General features: G+C 41.8%; 1 protein-coding gene across 1 annotated transcript in view; it reads right to left on the bottom strand.

Moving 5' to 3' along the window:
- Window positions 1-18,927, bottom strand: part of LOC137647125 (uncharacterized protein CG1161) — a 42,324-nt gene that overhangs the window by 7,360 nt on the left and 16,037 nt on the right. Inside the window, exon 2 of the mRNA XM_068380377.1 lies at window positions 18,219-18,328. Coding sequence (XP_068236478.1) covers window positions 18,219-18,328 — 110 coding nt within the window. The remainder of the gene's footprint in view (window positions 1-18,218; window positions 18,329-18,927) is intronic.

Here is an 18,927-nt window from a genome sequence, read left to right as displayed (position 1 = left end):
TTTCGCCATTCTCAATAATGGGCGATGACGAAAGAGAGACCATGAAGTTCCTTAACTCGTATGGTTGCTATCCGAGTGTGTAGGAACATTGTGTTCTTAAATCAGGAGGAAATTTGTTGCCTGGTGAAGTGGAACACAAGGAGGTCCCTTTAGGGATTGGAGATTGAACTATGTTCTGAGAGGAAGGTCTCAATTCCGACTGGGGAAAGGCAAGTAGTAAGTCCGTATGAGTTAGGAAAAGTCTATCGATGAAAGGGTGTCCCTTTCTTTCAGTATGAAGGTGAAGGATCAAGGTTGAGTGATCATCTTTACCTATCGAAACTGAATAGGGGATCTTTTCCTCTTGCATATACTTGAGGATTCCGCTATTGCTGGAATCGAGGTATCGAGAGAAGAGACACTTTCCCACGACGCCCACCCCACAAGACGTGATACTGCCTGGTAGACTGATGCTGAGGAACCCTCAGGTATCTAGACAACCTCTTCGCAAAGAGGTATTGAGTAGTCTTCAGGCGTACACTCATAGCAAAGCTATAGCTTGTGGTAGGTGTCGAAGTGGGTTGTCTGATATGCGGAGAGGATTCTCTTGGAGGCTCTATCAGGAGCTGCAAAAGGTTTAGAGACCTTTCTGCATAATGCCATACCGGAGCCAGGAGAGTCCTTGAGAGGTTGACCGATGTTCTAGCCTTGTTGAGTGCCCTTCTCTAGATAAAACAGGGACGAGACTTAAACGTCATTGTTGTACCCACCGTTGTTGCCAGAGAGCCTTGGGGTCTAGGGCTGGTGAGCAACGGTAGCCTGAGGTTCAGGGGCATTGTAAACAGACCCCCTAGTTGGAGGACCTAAGTCAGCGACTGTTTAGTACCTCTAACAGTGAGGCATTTGTTGACCGAATGCCCCAATTATAACAACTTAAGGAATAGATATTTGTTTGAGGCTCGAGGTGAGGGTGGCAGGTTCATCCTTGCCAAGATTCTTGGAAATGATGTGTCCTACTATGCAAGTGGCATTTTTAGATTTATTTCAGAAGCAGGTCTTCTGAAAACTATTTAACTTTTATGACATTCAACTTTTATGATTTTAATTGAATATTCTTTTATTTTTTATTTTATTTTATTTTTGTATACATAAATTAAACGTTACCGGCATCAATGACCTTAGATGTCAGGATGCCTGAAAACTTTAAATCAATCAATCAATCAATCAATCAATCGTAAAGTCGGGACTTTGTCAGCTACATGGCGATCCAAAGTCCATTCGGTATACCTATCTGAGATGCTGTGCACAGATTATCGGCGAGCCTGTTCTTCCAGTCTGGAATGAAGTGGGCTGAAAGTGGTACCGAACGGGCTTTGGCCCAACTTAAGTGTTTATACTATTAGATGGGAAGATTCTACAAGCCATATCCTATTTGCTTGTTGATGTGGTATGCGATGTGTCGTCCATCACATCACTGAGTGGTCTGTTAGGAACCGATGAGGCTGTTGAGGACCGGAAAGTTGGCCTTCATCTCTTAAGAGATCTAAGTGAAGGTACCTTCGGGCTCTGTCCAGAGGGCTGAGGTCGTGTGGAGCAGCACTATGGTCCCTCCTTTCTTCTTTTTCCGACTCCAGTCTCCTCGAATGGAAGTCGTTCTCGTTTCGAGAAGGTTTTTGTGGAGATTGGTGTTTAGGATTATTCCCAGATACACCAGTCTCCTGGGAGGGAAGTAGGGAAGATTCCGTAGGTTTACCCTGATCACTGGATCTTGGTAAAAAGACTTCAGAAATTTCAGTGTTAATGCAAGGTTGCCACTGAGATTGCTAAGGTCAGTCAGTCGTCCCAAGAGAACGAGACAGAAGCCGATCCTGTAAGACCAGGATGGGTGTAATGGAAAGACCGAAGCACAGTGCCTTGAACTGGTGTTTCTTGTTTGTCCAGACTGAATCTCCCAACCATCCTAGATGGATGGTTTGGATCTGGGAGTAAGTGTCCTTAAGGTCCAGTGTGCAAATGAAGACCTGAGGTCTTAATCCTCGATCAAACTCCAACATGGAGTGGGCATTAACCCAAAGGGACAGCTCCTTGGTGATCCTTTTGTATGGAAGATTGTCGACGCTGGAGTCTTGACTCGTGTCGTAAAGGAACAGGAGCGATATCCAGTGTAAAGATTCTTCTCTGAGAGAGAATTTCTTTAGAAGGAAGGCCTCGCTTAGCCTTAAAATGTGCCCTGATGGGATTGATGCTATTCCTTAGAATAGAATTAATCTGACGAATGTTAATCAATGGTTAACCATTGGGTATCGTAGATACTGTGCAGATGGAGAGTGCTCGCAAGTAGTTCCCTGTTGGCAAGCCGTTGACGATAGTTGTCGAACGTTTACCGATCACTTTAGCATGATGGCAAACGGCCAGTAGCGAGAAGTATGTTGTATAACTTCTGATCTAGGAACTACAGGAAGCAGTTGACTAGTAAGTTCGAGTCACGAACTGCTGGCAAATAACAGATGACCATGAATCGGTGGTCTGTGCACCGATGATGAATTCGAGAACAACCAGCTGATTATGATCCCCCTTGTTTGATCAGAGATGAGCAAGCTGAAGATGGGCTGGTCAGAGATCAGCAAGCTGAGTTCAATGATCGAAGAAGGATGAGCTGCCCATCGGTGATCTAGTGATCAGCAAGCTGATGACTGGTTATTGACTAGCAATCGATGATTGGAAATGCTAACAATTGGAGATCGTTAGTCATTGGAGGGACTAGAGGTCACAGATCAGCATTGAGCTAGCAATTGGCGATCTGGTGATCGGCGACCTAGCGATCAGTAAACTGTGAACTAGCCATCGGCAAACAGTGATCTAGAGATCAGTCTGTTGATGCTTTACTGTTTGCTGCCACTGGTCTGTCAAGGAAAAAACTTTAGAAGAGACAGGGACCAAGGATTCCCCGATTCGATTCCCTTGTAGGATGGAATCTTCGGGATCTTGAATCCTCTGCGGAATCTTATTCCTCTTTTCCCGGTGGCAATGTTTATGTGCTTGCGGGGAGGAATGGGTCAATGGTGACCTGTCCAAAAAGTTTTACTCTTCTTTACTGACAATTGCGCGAGTGTGTAGGCGAGTCTGGAGCGATGGCACACAGGATGGTGCTGGTGCTTAATATCTGCCTGGAGAGCAGGCAAGCACTGGTTCTTAGACAAGAGCTGGTGCATTGGATCTGCGAGCCTTGACTCTTTGGCAAGAACTGGCGTATGAATCCAGGGACCGTAACTGTGCAAGAGGGCGCAGGAAAGTGAGAAAGATCGCTGGCGCGCCGTAAGGCACTGTGTAGTTCGTGCATTCTCCCTAGAATGCACCGAAGCGTGTGACTGGTTGCGCAAGAGTGGGAGCATTGGCGCGTGCGTGAGAGTACTACGTGGAGATTGTTAGCGCATGCGTGCGGAAGACTATCGGCAACCACACGTTGAAGACCGTCGGAGGGCACGGAAGGCTGTGTGCTTGCACTCAAGATTATTAGAGCGCGCACACGCGAAGGCCGTCGGAGAGCGCTCGCGCGTAAGGCCGTCAGAGCGCGCCCGCGCGTAAGGCTGTCGGAGCGCGACCGCATGTAAGGCCGTCAGTGCGCTTGCACGGTAGACTATAGGCGCACGCACACGCGCAAAACTGTTGGTGCGCATGCGGGAGACCCCCGGTGCTTGCGCGGGGGAGAAAGTCGACCGTGCGCGTGGAAATGTTGCCGCGCGCGCATGCAAGACAATGAAGCGCGTGCAAGAGCATTGGTGCTTGCACGCTTGTTGGCGCTAGCGCGCGAGGAAATTCATCGAAGCGCGCGCGGGAGACCATCGGCGAGTGCGCGCCGGAGACCATCGGCGAGCGCGCGCGGAAGATCGTCAGCGCGTGCGCGTGTACAAGACAGTTGGCGCGCGCGCGAGACTATCGGCGCGCACGGGGAAGACCATCGGTACCGGCGCGCGGAAAAGATCGTCGGCGCTTGCGCGCGGAAAAGATCGTGCGTAAGAAGATCGTCGGCGCTTGGACGCGTAAGAAGATCGTCGGCCCTTGCACGCGTAAGAAGATCGTCGGCACTTGCGCGCAGGAAACCATCGGTACCCGCGCGCGGAAGATCTTCGGCGCTTGCGCGCATAAAATTGTTGGGGTCTGCTTGACAAACCTGTTCAGAGCTGAGAGGTCGATGACTGGTCTCCCGCCTCCAGACGCCTTCTTTACAAGAAAGTCTACTGAAGAAGCCTGGGGACCCGTCGACGACCTCTTGGAGAGCGCCCTTCTTCAACAAGGTCTCGACTTCTGACCGAATGGCTTGCCCCCTTGCCGATCCCATGGCAAGGGAACTCAACGACACTCGATTCGCTGTCAGGGGAGGTAGAGATGTTGTGAACGGGATGCGATATCCTTGACTGATTACGAAAATCGTCCCGGAATCGGCCTCGAGTTGCTGCCACCTGTTTGCGCAACTTTGTAGGCATCCCCCCACTGGTGGGCATGCAGGGAGACTGCCAATCCTAGCGTTTGCAGCCTCGACCACTCCCCCTAGGATTCTTTCCTCCCCTGGAGGACTTTTTGCCTTTCTTGTCCTTGACAGGAAAGGGCTTAGACACCGTTGTCTTCGCTGTAACTGCCGGTTTCGTGGTCTTGGTAGGACGCGATTGCTGGGTTGCTGGAGGTTTATAGGGCTCTGATGTTAAAGCTCTAAGTAGGAGAGTCCTGGTTGGACTTGCTCCACCTCTCAGCCGCCTGCTCCACGTCCTTAGGCTCGAACAAATTCTTCCCCAAGATGGAAAAATGTCTGAGCCTGCTGATCTCGGTACTGGGGACCTTTTAGTGGAATCTCTCTGACACCACATCTCGACGTTTCAAGATGGTATTAGCCCACAAGTTCGATGGGCTAGAAACTCGATTGTACGAGTGCCTGAGAGTAAAAAGGTCTCCATGGCCTTCCTGGTACTCTCTTTGGACAAGTCCTCAGATCGTAAGAGGATGCCCAGAGACTCTAGCCAGATGTCCAGCCACGAAGTTGCCTGCATGGCACACTTCGCCACCTTCTCCTGGCTAAGGATCTCCGTTGCCGAGAACAAGACTTGCCGGTTGGAGTCTCTCTCTAGAGGGACTCCCCTGGTAAGCTCTTCCAAAGAGTGGTGTAGGGGAAGAGCTAAACAAGTCTCCTCTATGATGTCAAAGTACCTCCTCTGATGGACACGAGGAGGCGGGAGGAGATTGTTACCGGTGCTGGATCGGCTGGAGGAGGCAAGCTCGGAGAGCTGGCCTTCGACCTTGTCTCTGGCACTCTTAACCCCTTGAGACCAGGGCAAAGCCGCGCTGGCCTTTGAGGGTTTTTGAGTACCAAAGACTCGGTCCAAGACCGTGTCCATGCCCTCACGAGGGGGAATCTCTGGATCCGCAAACCCATTGAGATTCCTCATAAGGGTCAGAACCTGCCAGAAAGCATGCTCTGATTCCTGTAGCTCTCCTCCTGATGGGCTAGCAGCGAAGTCTCCTGTCCCCAAAAGGCTCTTCTTGGGGGGACTCGTGGACATTCTCTGAGGGCTTGGCTGGCTCCGGTCTAATCCTTGAGGATGACTTAGGTAAAGTCTTGGAGTCCTTCGACTCCCTCCTGAGAGGGATGCAGGACTCCAACAGTGATGGTGGGAGGCTCTTCTCCACCCTTACCCGAGAAGACTTCCCGGCGCGAGGTGGGGTTTCCCTCATTGGTGCGATAGGGGAACGTCTCACCTCGCGTGACTCCACTGAGAACGGGAAATCTTCGTCCGAAGGGGAGGGAGTAAAAGTCTGGGGGGGTGAGGAGGCCTTCCTCAAAGACTTCCGAGGAGTCAGCTTTGCCCTTGGAGAAGTTACCATGTCAGATACTCCTCTCTTCCTCTTCAGGGGAGTAGAAGCTGCAACAGATTTGTGGCCCAGCTCAGAGAGAACAGGCTTAAAAGCCTGCATGACTGCTCTGACCAGGGACCCAAACCAAGGCTGCTGACTGACACCTGCGCTGTCAGAAACTCCCTCTGGAGGGAAGGGGATCGTTCTATCCCTAGGAGAAGTTACCAAAGGAGGGTTTGCCTGAAAAGGAGGAGGAAAGACCGTCTGATAACAGAGGTCACTAGTAACGTCAACCAATGTGACGGAAGAATATTCGCAGACATATTGAAACAATATGATCCAATAAACTGGAGCAAATCTGCAAAATAATAGAAGAAATTCCAAAGAAAATCCAAGTGTTAAAGAAACTTATAAAGAAAGTCTACATCAATCAACACATTCCATCAAAGAACAATAAGAAGTCCAATATGGTGAATATGCTGATTGATGCAATGGGAAAAAGAATGCCAAAATGGTGTAATACATGTAAGATATGGTATTCCATTAATAATCCTCAACAATTGATTAGAAAATGTGATGCCTGTCATGTCCCAACACATCCCACATGTGCTGAAATACAGCAAAAAATAAAAAATAAAGACACAAAGGTATTCTGCTCAACATGCTTAGTCTGGATAGAAAATATAATTAAGTCGAGACTAAATCTGCAAATAGTTGAAGAGGAAGAAGAAGAAACAGAAGAAGAAGAAGAAGAAAAAGAAGAAGAAGAAAAAGAAGAAGAAGAAAAAGAAGAAGAAGAGAACAATGAACAGGATATGTGTAAGGATGCAGAAGAAATCATTGATATAACCTATGATGCCATCCAACAACATACTTATGAAGAAATAAATTACCAGATGGAAACAAATAATAGACCCAAGAGACTCTACCCGGACCTACATAATTTTAGGGAAGAGCAAGAACAAGAAAAAATAGAAAAGAAGGATATAGTCTGCAATATGCTGAAAAGAGGGAATTGCAGATTTGGCGAAAGATGCTACTACAAGCATCCAAAGATATGCCATAATTATGAAATATATGGTAAATGTGCGTATTTAGACGGATATGGAGACGAATGCAGAGATCTCCATCCAAAAATATGCAAAAACCTAAAAGAAGGAAAAGGATGCATTTACAACAAAAAATGTCGATATATGCATCCTGCAACCATGAATGAAAGTAAGAAAACTCAGCAAACTGAAAAGAAAAATGAAAGCAAAAAAGAAACAAAAAAAGAAACAAAAAAGCAGGCCGTATATATACCGCGCTTTGAACCAAGAGCCCCAAGATATGAGGCCTTTCAACCTAAACCGGCACATGTAGAACCCAACTACAAAGAATGCATCTATAATGCCAGGGGTTGGTGCAGATATGGGGACAGTTGCAGGTATACACACACAAATAAATATGAAGGCGAAAGAGCAAATATAATAGAAAAGTTGGATTTTTTAATGGCAGAATTCCGGGAAATGAAGAAAAGAACATCATATCAGAACAGGAAGGAAGCATGGGAGAATCCATATTATTACCAATATTAAATAATGGGGATGAAACACAAACCATAATAGTAATGAATGCACAGGGTTTAGTCACGAGTAACTCTAAAAGGAAAATAGAGTTCTTAGAAGAACTAACCCAAATTGAAAAAATAGATATATTAAATATAAGTGAAACATGGTATTCCCAAGAGACTGGCAGTGATGACCAGATAAAGGGTTTCCAAACTTATAGATCAGACAGAAAAAATAGGAATCAAGGGGGAACCGCAATATATGGAAGAGACATAAATCAAGGAAAAGTATGTGAAAAATACAGCAACACAGAATGTGAATTGATTGCGGTAGAATTTGAATTTGAAAAACTAATGAATATTGTAGTTTACAGACCCCCAAACACTAAGGAGTTTGACATAATAATAGAAAAAATAGATGGTATATGTAGAAACCATAAAGACTGGAATATACTCCTATCCGGAGATTTTAACTTTCCTTTCGTGGATTGGAAAGAACGGATAGAAGAAAGTGGTTGTATGTATACATATAAAAAAGATAGTAATAGTAGCGCAGAAGATAAGAGGCAATTTGAAAAGCTTCAAGATATGCTATTAGAACATAATATGCAACAAATAAACCACATTCCAACAAGAAAGGAAAATGTCCTAGATCTAGTATTTGTGAATGAGGTGAATTATGTTAAAGAAATAATAGTGTATAACACGGGAATTTCAGACCACAATGTCATAGAATTGATAGTTCATTCCAAAGCAAGTGATCACAGAATTAATAAAAACACAAAACTTTGGGAAGGATATGGAAAATATAACTTTTACAGTAAGAATATAAAATGGTCAGAAATAAATGAAGAACTGGATAAAGAATGGAAAAATGTATTTATAAGTGATAATATACAGGTAAATACGGATATACTGTACAAAATACTGGAGAAAATTGTTGAAAAATATGTACCGAAAAAAAACAATAAACAAAAGACGTGCATACCAAGAGACAGAAGGATCTTATTTCAGAAAATTAAAAAGTGGAAGAAAAATCTTGCAAAAGAAAAAAATGTGTGGAAAATGAGGGAAATAAAATGTAAGATAGAAAATGCAGAACAAAAGATTATACAGTCGAAAGAAAATGAAAAAAGGGACTTAGAAGAAAGGACACTTCAAAATATAAAAAGAAACCCCAAAGTACTTTACTCCTATGCAAAAAAGATGAATAAAAGGAGAATAGAAATAGGCCCTCTAAGAATTGAAGGACGGCTAACGAATGAAAAAAAGGAAATATGCAACATATTAGCAGAAAAATATAAGAGTGAGTTCACGCCAAGAATTGCGAATGAGAATAATGAAACAGAAATGAGAGAAGAAAATGTTGAATATCTAACGGATATAGATATTAATGAAGCAGATATTGTCACGGCTATAAACGAAATTAAAAATGGATCGGCAGCCGGACCAGATGGAGTTCCAGCGATTTTGTTAAAAAAAACTGCAAACACTATCGCGAAGCCGCTTGCAATACTGCTAAGACAGAGTATAGATATGAGCGAGATATATGTTAAACATAAATTAGCTTATATAACCCCTATCTTCAAAAGTGGATCAAGACTAGAGGCAAGCAATTATAGACCTGTTAGTCTAACATCACATATTATGAAAGTGTATGAGAGGGTAATAAAAAAGAAAATAATGAACCATTTGGTCAAAAATAATTTGTTTAATATGGGTCAACACGGTTTCGTACCTGGAAAAAGTACACAGACCCAACTGATAGCTCACTATGAAAACATATACAATAATATGATATATGAAAAAGACACAGATGTGATCTATCTAGATTTTGCAAAAGCCTTTGACAAGGTAGACCATAACATATTGGAGAAAAAAATGAGAAAGCATAATATTGTGGGAAAGATAGGAAAATGGGTAAAAGAATTCCTGCAAAACAGAAAACAGATAGTGGTTGCAAATGACGAGAAATCAGATGAAGCCCAGGTAATATCTGGTGTGCCTCAAGGTACGGTATTAGCTGCACTGCTATTTGTTATTATGATCTCAGACATAGACTGTGATGTTGAAAACTCCGTAGTGAGAAGTTTCGCCGATGACACAAGAATAAGTAGAGAAATTACTTGTGATGAAGATAGGAACTCACTACAAAGAGATCTAAACAAAATATATGAATGGGCGGAGATAAATAGGATGGTATTTAACTCCGATAAATTTGAATCAATAAATTATGGAAACAGAGAAGGAATGGTGTATGCATACAAGGGACCTAATAATGAGACAATCACAAACAAGGAAGCAATTAAAGACCTTGGTGTAATTTTAAATAGGAATATGTTATGCAACGACCAAATAGCAACACTGTTGGCTAAATGTAAAGCAAAAATGGGAATGTTATTCAGACACTTTAAAACAAGAAAAGCTGAACACATGATTATGCTTTACAAAACTTATGTGCGTAGTACACTCGAGTACTGCAATGTGATATGGTACCCACACTACCAAAAGGATATTGCGCAAATAGAGAGTGTACAAAGGTCCTATACTGCTAGAATAGAAGAAGTTAAGGACCTTGATTACTGGGAAAGACTGCAATTTTTAAAACTATACAGTCTAGAAAGGAGAAGAGAACGCTACATGATAATACAAGCATGGAAGCAAATAGAAGGAATTGCTGAAAACATCATGGAGCTTAAAGTATCAGAAAGAGCAAGCCGAGGTAGATTAATAGTGCCAAAAAGCATTCCAGGTAAACTGAGAAAGGCGCACAGGACATTAATCCACAACGCACCAGCATCGATAATGCAGCGACTATTTAATGTGCTGCCAGCTCATCTAAGAAACATATCAGGAGTGAGCGTAGATGCGTTTAAAAAGCAGCTCGATAAATACCTAAGATGCATCCCAGACCATCCAAGACTGGAAGATGCAAAATACACTGGAAGATGTATTAGCAACTCTCTGGTGGATATACGAGGTGCCTCACACTGAGGGACCTGGGGGAACCCAAACAAAAAATAAGGCAATAAGGCAAAGCGCGCTGTTCTGCACTTGCCGGGGGGGACGCACCGATGATGACCTGGCCGCGTGTTGTCCTGCAGCCTTGCACGTGGGATCGCGCTGGCGCTCGCGCGATGGGATTTGCCCTGGGTCGCGAGCTGGCAAGCAATGGCGAAAGCCCTTTGTGCCCTGAAAGGACTGTTGCCTGTTTTACAACAGAATGACTTGGCACCCACAGCGCGTCAGCAGCCAGGAACGGCGACGGCAGGTCAGCAGGTCTGGCGGGTGGAAGGTCGGCGTGCCCTTTGTAAGGACGACCTTCCACCAAAGGAGATCGCGAACAATCTGTGGAGAGGTCCAGGGATGTTAGAGTCGGAGAACGACGGCGAGGTTCCTCTGCGGCGGACTGCGGAGATGATGAACCGAAGAGGCACCTCCTAACACCCTTGTGAGGTGAAGGAAGGCCTCTACGGCAAAGAGGAAGGCGGGCTTTAAGCCTTATATGCCCTCTGTTAAAAAATATATTATCAAGATTGTTTCTTATGGTTGAATGCGAGGAAACTGAAGTTTATTCATAAGTTTATGATTGGTATTTGACAACCTTATTTCATCTGAATTGGTTTCCTCCCCTTCCCTTGGGATTAAGAAGGAAAATGGATACTGTTTGCTTGTTTTTGCTATTCACAGAATAGCCATACTACGGTTGTTTTGGGTAAATAAAGTTACGATGCAAGGCAGGCAATAAGTGAATGCAGAGTTGGAGTGAGGCGTTGAGAGAGTAAACGTCAAGACACCAATGCTCTCATACTGGGTGGCTTTTTATTTTGTACGTCTTCACGTTGATTATCAATTGGATATGCTGTTTCCCTTAATTGCATATAAAGGAATTGTTTTTTAACATGTAAGAATAAAGCCATCGGCGCCGCCCCGGACGGAAGCTACTGTTGCGACTATCATTCGCATACTAAACGTCGAGATCAACCAAGTAGCACCAAGGATGATTTATAAGGTTGGTCATTAATGATACCGATCATCTCAATGTAATTATGTACTCTTAACAAGCTAAATGTTTTGCATAATTTACTTCGGCGTCTTAGCAGTTAGCCTTAAGAAATTCTTGAGTTTTTTCAACTTAGTTTCTTCAAGTGGGTGGAATACAATGTTTGTAGCCTTCGAGTTAAACTATGTTTTTTATTCAGTAATGTTTATTGTGTTGAGACACCTCCCTGTTACTACACACGTTGTTGCATAGTTTTTCTTTATATTTTTTGGGCTTGTGTGTAGTATTCCACCTTATTATTTTGGTACATTTTCTAATGAGGGTAACTTTTTTGTACTCTCAGGAAATCTTGGTAAACAGTGGGTTGGGAACATTTGAACAATTAAGGAAGACCATATTAATTCATCGTGATAAAAATGAGGAAATAAAATTTATATTTTAGTATAGCAAATTTTTATTATCCCAACCAACTTAGTTGTCTACATGTTGGAATATATATACAGTCAGCGCGGATCGCTGTGTCCGGGTAGTGGGCCGGACACAGCGTTCCGCGCAAATCGGAGGCATGGGGTTTATCGGGGAAAAAATCGACTGGGACAAATTGACTAATTGGCATCTTTTTATACAAGTTGGCATCTACATATCTGCGTAGGTGGAAGCTAGCCAGTGTGTTTCCTGTAGTCGTGGAGTGAGGTTGTATCAGGTTGAGAGGGCCGAGTTGCAATCGTTCTTTTGTGAGTTCGCGTGGCATTTTTGTGTAACAAACCCCCCCCCGTGATGTCTAGACCCCGTACAAGTCACGATGACATTGTTAGAGTGATAACCTGTCATAATTTAGGTCAGAAAACGAAGGAAATCGTCAGGAATACTGGCGTGAACGAGAGGACAGTGAGGCGCTTGGTGGCGAAGTACAAGGCAGGAGGTAGCGCCGAGGTCCCTTCTCACTCCCAGGCTGGTTCCCCTCCCCGGAAGATTCCTGATCGTACTTTACATATATTAAAGCGAACCCTAGAAGAAAATCCAACATTAACAGCTAAGCAACTTAAAGAACAGAACCCTAAATTGTTGAGCGACGTCAGTGTTCGTACGATTCAGGAAAACCTGTCGAAGCGCCTCGACTTCGAGAAAGTGATCGCGCGAAAGAAGCCCGCTATAACTTTGAAACAAAGGCAGAGGAGGGTTGCTTTTGCCAAGACATACAAGGATTGGACCTTGGAGCAGTGGCGTAGTGTCTTGTGGAGTGACGAAGCGACCTTTTGTGTGAGTGAGACGACCGGGAAAAAAGTGTGGCAGCGAAAGGGGTCAGATCCTCTTAAGCCTAATCTCATGGCCAAGACAGTTAAGCACCCAGCATCGCTTATGGTCTGGGGTTCGTTTGCCTACGGTGGTGCCCCAAGCCTTGTTGTTTTGCCTAAAGGCATAACGGTTAATGCTGACCGTTATTTGAACATTTTAAAAGACAATTTAGCGGATTGTTTTGCGGCTACAGGAGCTGAAATTTTTCAGCAGGACGGTGCCCCTTGCCATACGGCTAAATAAGTGAAAAAGTGGCAGGAAAATAGCGAAGTGAACTATATTCCTGATTGGCCAGGTCAAAGTCCTGATATTTCGCCCATTGAGAACCTTTGGGCGATAGTTAAAGCCCGCCTTCATAAAGAAGTGACGACAAACGTGACACTTCTCGAGGCGGCGCTCCATAAGGTGTGGGCGGAAATACCTGCTGAAATACTCCAAAACCTCGCCGATAGTGTTCCTCGACGACTTTTGGAGGTCAAGAAGAGGAAAGGTTACCCTATAGACAAGTAGCAGGGATATTGGTGAGAGTTCAATTAAATTTTTATTGATTTATATTGTGTATTAGTGTAGATATGGGGGGGGGAACAAAATGAATGCACGGCGGATGCTGCCCAGACACAGCGATCCGCGCTGACTGTATATATATTCAAAGATTTTCCAAGACCATCAGCAGTCCTCCTAAGAAGAGTCTCTGTGAGTGAACTCCCCCGAGGGGGAGAATCACTGGCAGGAGAGACCGTTGGACTTAGTTCCTCCCTCGAAGGATGTTCGGAGGGGGAAACTAAGCCTTCAGCTACATCAGCAACATCAGGAGCAGAGGTTTGATACAACTCATCAAAAGCCTCTGCCACAACAACGTCGACGATAGACAGGATCAACCTCCGTTAAAGTCAGCGATTGTTTGACAGCTGCCCACAACCTGATCATGTCAAACAAGGCTTCCTTGGAGGGTGAACCCTCAAGCCCCAAGGAAGCCCAAAGCTGCAACAAATCATTATTAAACACATTTACATTAAAATCCTCCCCCGGGGGAGGAGGAGGAGCTGCCTCGCTATGGGAGGCAACTCCCTCTCCCAAACCCTGAGATCGGTCAACAGAACTACGGCCTACGCTACCACTCGACAGTTTCTCGGAAGAAACCGATCGAGTGGGAGCTTGAGATGAGGTTTGGGCCACGGAAGAAGAGCCCTTGGGATTTTCTCCTTTCAAAGAAACCTTCGAAGGAGAAATATCCCGTCTGGACTTCTTCTGGCGCCGAGAAAACCTCTCCCACTGGGAGATAGACCACTCCCTACACTCACCACACACATTATTCTTATCACACAGCTGGCCCCTATAGTAAGGAGACAAGGTGTAGGGGTCCGTTTCGACCGCCAACATATACATGCCACAAGGGCGGTCAGGTAATCCAGGACACTTACGCATCGCAGAGGCCAACTTTACACACACTCTGTCAAAGGAAAAGCAAACAAAAGATTAGCAATGGCTGTCAAAGAAGGCGAGGGTGACAGCGGACACGTCCGACTACCACCCGAGCCGAGAGCAAAGTGAGCTCAAGCACAGGTGTGTGTGTGTGTGTGTGTGTGAGTGTGGGGGGGGGGGGGTAGCAAGCTACCCTCCCTATCCCCCGCTAACTAGCGGTGGGGTAGTAAACCCTCGTTAAAATTCTAATGGCTCGTCATTTCAGCTACGCCAAAAGTAATTACCCATATTAAATAGCGTGGTTTGTATTTCAGTTACGGAACAAAGGAGAATTATCACACGTAACCATTTGAACATCTACAATTATCATACGAACAAATTAAGTATTCCAAAAACCAACAAGTAAACAACAATACCCAGAATCGTGAGCTACATCGATTGTCATGAATACTACGTTGTATATACATTAACTGAACCATAACTTCCTTTAATCTTTGACTAAAGAAAAATACTGCAAGGACCAATTAATTGCAAAATAATATGTTCCTTTTATCTAGTACAATTTAAAAACCTGAGTTTGCACGAAAAATGTCCTATTCATAAAAATTGATACAAAGAGAAATCGTAATATCGTAACGATAGACTGAAAACTGCGTAACAAATAAACTGAACGCTAGTTACTCTTTGAAAACAGATCGAAGATTATCCAAAGAAAACCTATTAGAAGGACAAAAATTTTCTTAAACTAACAAAATCCTTTAAATTATAACTTAAATTATAATTTAATACTTCGTAATAAAGTATTCGCTTATCATTCTTTGTAAAAAGGCAAGTCATACTTTTAGTTTACGTCATAAAGCTGTGACGTCATCAATGGGCTAGATGTTTACATCTCCCCATTATGCTTTCGTTAGGTTTAAAATAGGTTAAAAATTTTCTAGTCCTACCTTTTAAGTTATAAACACGTGATCACAGATCAAACAAATAAATAAGCGAATGCCAGAACCTGAAAATTAGGTGTACATCACCAAAATACTGCTAAAATCGAGGTTAATCACAAGTGAATTCCAATACTTCTTGCTCGCGAGAGCGACAGGGAAGGTCTGAATTGGTTGGAATACTGTAGTTCGGCCTGGCGGTGGCCGCTACTGTACTGTACACCTGGCATATCTGCGATTGCCACGAGATTTTGAATTTCTGTCGGACCATACAAGGGACTAAAGCCATTCTTATATAACCAGCGTTCAAGTTTTATGTTTAAAATTAGGAAATCAAATCACCTGTAATTACATATAAAAACCTGGCTATATATCAGTTTAGTGACATCAGCGTTACAGTATAGACATGAGTTGTGGTATGATAATGAAACCATATCCAACAAAAGAAAATTCGGAGTTAAATTGCAGGACAGGATTAGAAATGAAACTATGAGAGACATTACTAAAGTGCCATACGTGGATGCGAACATGGTGAGGGGTAGATGGAGATGTTTTGGACATGGTCTTCACACTCCCCAAGAGAGATTTGTTCACCAAACTTTCAACTGGGCTTTACAAGGCACTAGAAGAGTTGGAAGACCCAGGCCTACATGGCTGAGGACTATGAAATGTGTCGTGGGGGATGGTGAAAGGAAAGGTATTGAATTAAAAGCTCAAAATAGACGACGACTGACGAAATTTAACTGAAACCCTTTACGTCAATAGGCGAAGGTGGTGGTGATGAGATATATATATATATATATATATATATATATATATATATATATATATATATATATATATATATATATATATATATATATATATATATATATATATATATATATATATACATATATATATATATATATATATATATATATATGTGTGTGTGTGTGTGTGTACATACATATGTATGTATGTATCATCACCTCCTATGCCTACTGACGCAAAGGGCCTCGGTTAGATTTTGCCAGTCGTCCCTAACTGGAGCTTCAAATTCAATGCCTTTTCAACACCAACAAAAATATATATACATACAACAGCAGCAACAAATGCAGCTATTTCTAGTCAACTACAGGACTAAAGCCTCAGACATGTACTTAGTCCTATTTGGGGTTTGGCCATGTTCACTACCATTACCATTATGGATTGGTGTTGGTGGGAGACTTTAGACTGATTACTCTCTGTAAACCAACCTAGTATGGGTAGCCCTGATTAGTACAGCTTTGCTGATCACGGCAATAACCAAACCCTTCCACCACATTAAGGTATCTCCACTTTATTTTAAGATTGCTTCTTTCAGCAAATTATTTGTGAAGTTCAGTGAACCCTCGTTTATCGCGGTAAATAGGTTCCAGACGTGGCCGCGATAGGTGAAAATCCGCGAAGTAGTGACACAATATTTACCTATTTATTCAACATGTATATTCAGACTTTTAAAACCTTCCCTTGTACGTAGTACTGTTAACAAACTACCCTTTAATGTACAGAACACTTAATGCATGTACTACAGTACCCTAAACTAAAACAGGCACAAATATTAAAGGCGATTTTATATCATGCATTTCCTAAACACGAAAAAGCATGATAAAAAATGGCAACCAATGTTTTGTTTACGTTTATCTCTGATCATAATGAAGAAACAAACTGGAGGTAGAGCTTTGCTTATTACCCAGACATATTTCTCATACTTTTCCCTTAGAACTACATCACATCTTCCTACTTTAGATATATATATATATATATATATATATATATATATATATATATATATATATATGTGTGTGTGTGTGTGTATATATATATATATATATATTTATATGTATACACATATACATACCTACATATATACATATATACATAAATACATGCATACATATATATATATATATATATATATATATATATATATATATATATATATATATATATATATATATATATATATTATATATATATATATATATATATATATATATATATATATATATATTACTGTATATATATGGGTTATGGAAAAAATCCGCGAAGTGGTGAATCCGCGATGGTCGAACCGTGAAGTAGCGAGGGTTCACTGTATGTCTACTCTGTCATTCTATGTGCATCCTTCAAATTCATCTACTAATGATTATCCTCTCCTCTTTTAACCTAGTTTAGCATTGAAATCACCCAAAACATGTGTAAATTGGGTCATTTTTTTTTTCACAAAAAGTTTTTAATGTATTTCTTCCTCTGTAAGGGATGTTATTGGTGCATACGTTTGAAAGATCTACAATGTATACTTGTTATTTAGTTTGATGATTAATCTTGCAATTCTATCAGTAGTACTGTACTAAAAAATTCTTATAAGCTACCTGCAAGATTTTTATTAATTAGAAAACTCACTCTATTTTCTTTGTTGTTTTCATGTCCTCTGAAGCATAATATATGGCCCTCTTTCAACTCTATATAAAATTCCTCAGTTCTTCTAATATATATACATGTATATAAATAATTAGTGAGAATAAACACCTCCACCAAGAGGATTACAGTACGTCTCGGCAGCCAGCTGGGGGTTACGCCCATAATGCAAACTTTTTATTTTGAACCACAAAATGCAGTAATTGTGCCTTTTAAATATCATTTTCTTTCTTTTAAGACCATTTTCTATTGATTGAGCCAATCAAATATTTTTTTGGGGTGACCTGAGGGAGTAAACCCTGTTTACAAGGATGTAACTTGTAAATCGAAATCTGTTATGGTTAATTAATCCTTTCGCCCCCAAAGGACATACCGGTATGTTCTTGCAAAACATTATTATTTGCATGTTTTTGATAACTTCATGAGAAACTTTAGGCATTTTCCAAAAGAATGAGACCAACCTGACCTCTCTACGACAAAAACTAAGGCTGTTAAGAGTAATTTGAAAAAAATACATAGCAAAATGTGCTTGAAATTTAACCTTATGGCAAGGGTAAAAGGGTTAAGGGTCTCAAAACCTAGGTTTGTTTAAAATTCTTAATGAAAGATATTTGAATTTCCAGAGCAATAAAGAATATTTAAATAGGATGTTTATATGCAGTATATAAAAGTAAACTAGATTACCATACTTTATTATGGCATGCAAACTTTCAGTAGGAAAAAATGAATAACATTTACAACTTACCATTTGCTTGGTGCTACATGCTTTGTGTAGCTAACACATGTGCTCTTGGTACCATTGATATTTGATGGATTAGGGCAGACACAAATACATCGTTTGTCTTCACTCTGGGCCTATGTGATGAAAATGTTCACAGTATTTAGCACAAATGGAAAGTTATAACTATAAACAATACAAGGTGATAAATTGCAAAGTGATTATTAGAGCAGATAAAAAATTATAATGCATCATTGCTGTTAGACATTTATGAACCGTAAAGAAACACTAGTATACTGTACTGTATAGTACTCTCTCTACGAAGAACAAGCCCTACTGGCTATATAATGATTCATTGCTTATAATATTTGAAAGCCCTCTCAACCCACTTGATATTTCTATACATATTTGCTGATGAATAATAGATAACAAAGGCTATAACGACTATAGGAATTCATAAAAAAATTCTGTCAATCCTGATAAATTTAGCTCCCATCAACACACTATATATATCAAACAGTTATTTTAGGTGAAAGCTTGGCACATATGTCCTTGTGAAATTTAAGATTAGAAAAATAAGATGAATTGGAACTGCCTACATCTTTGAGGCTTGGATGCTAGCTCACTTCTACATTATTGCACTGTAATTAGAAGGTAGTGAAACCTAACTTATCCATAGTTTATGAGTTATGGTCTGTACACAGACGGGTTTGTGATAGGTATCCTTTTTAACGAT

Source organism: Palaemon carinicauda, chromosome 1, assembly GCF_036898095.1.
Source record: "Palaemon carinicauda isolate YSFRI2023 chromosome 1, ASM3689809v2, whole genome shotgun sequence".
NCBI lineage: Eukaryota > Metazoa > Arthropoda > Malacostraca > Decapoda > Palaemonidae > Palaemon > Palaemon carinicauda.
This window is presented reverse-complemented; position numbering and strand designations above follow the sequence as displayed.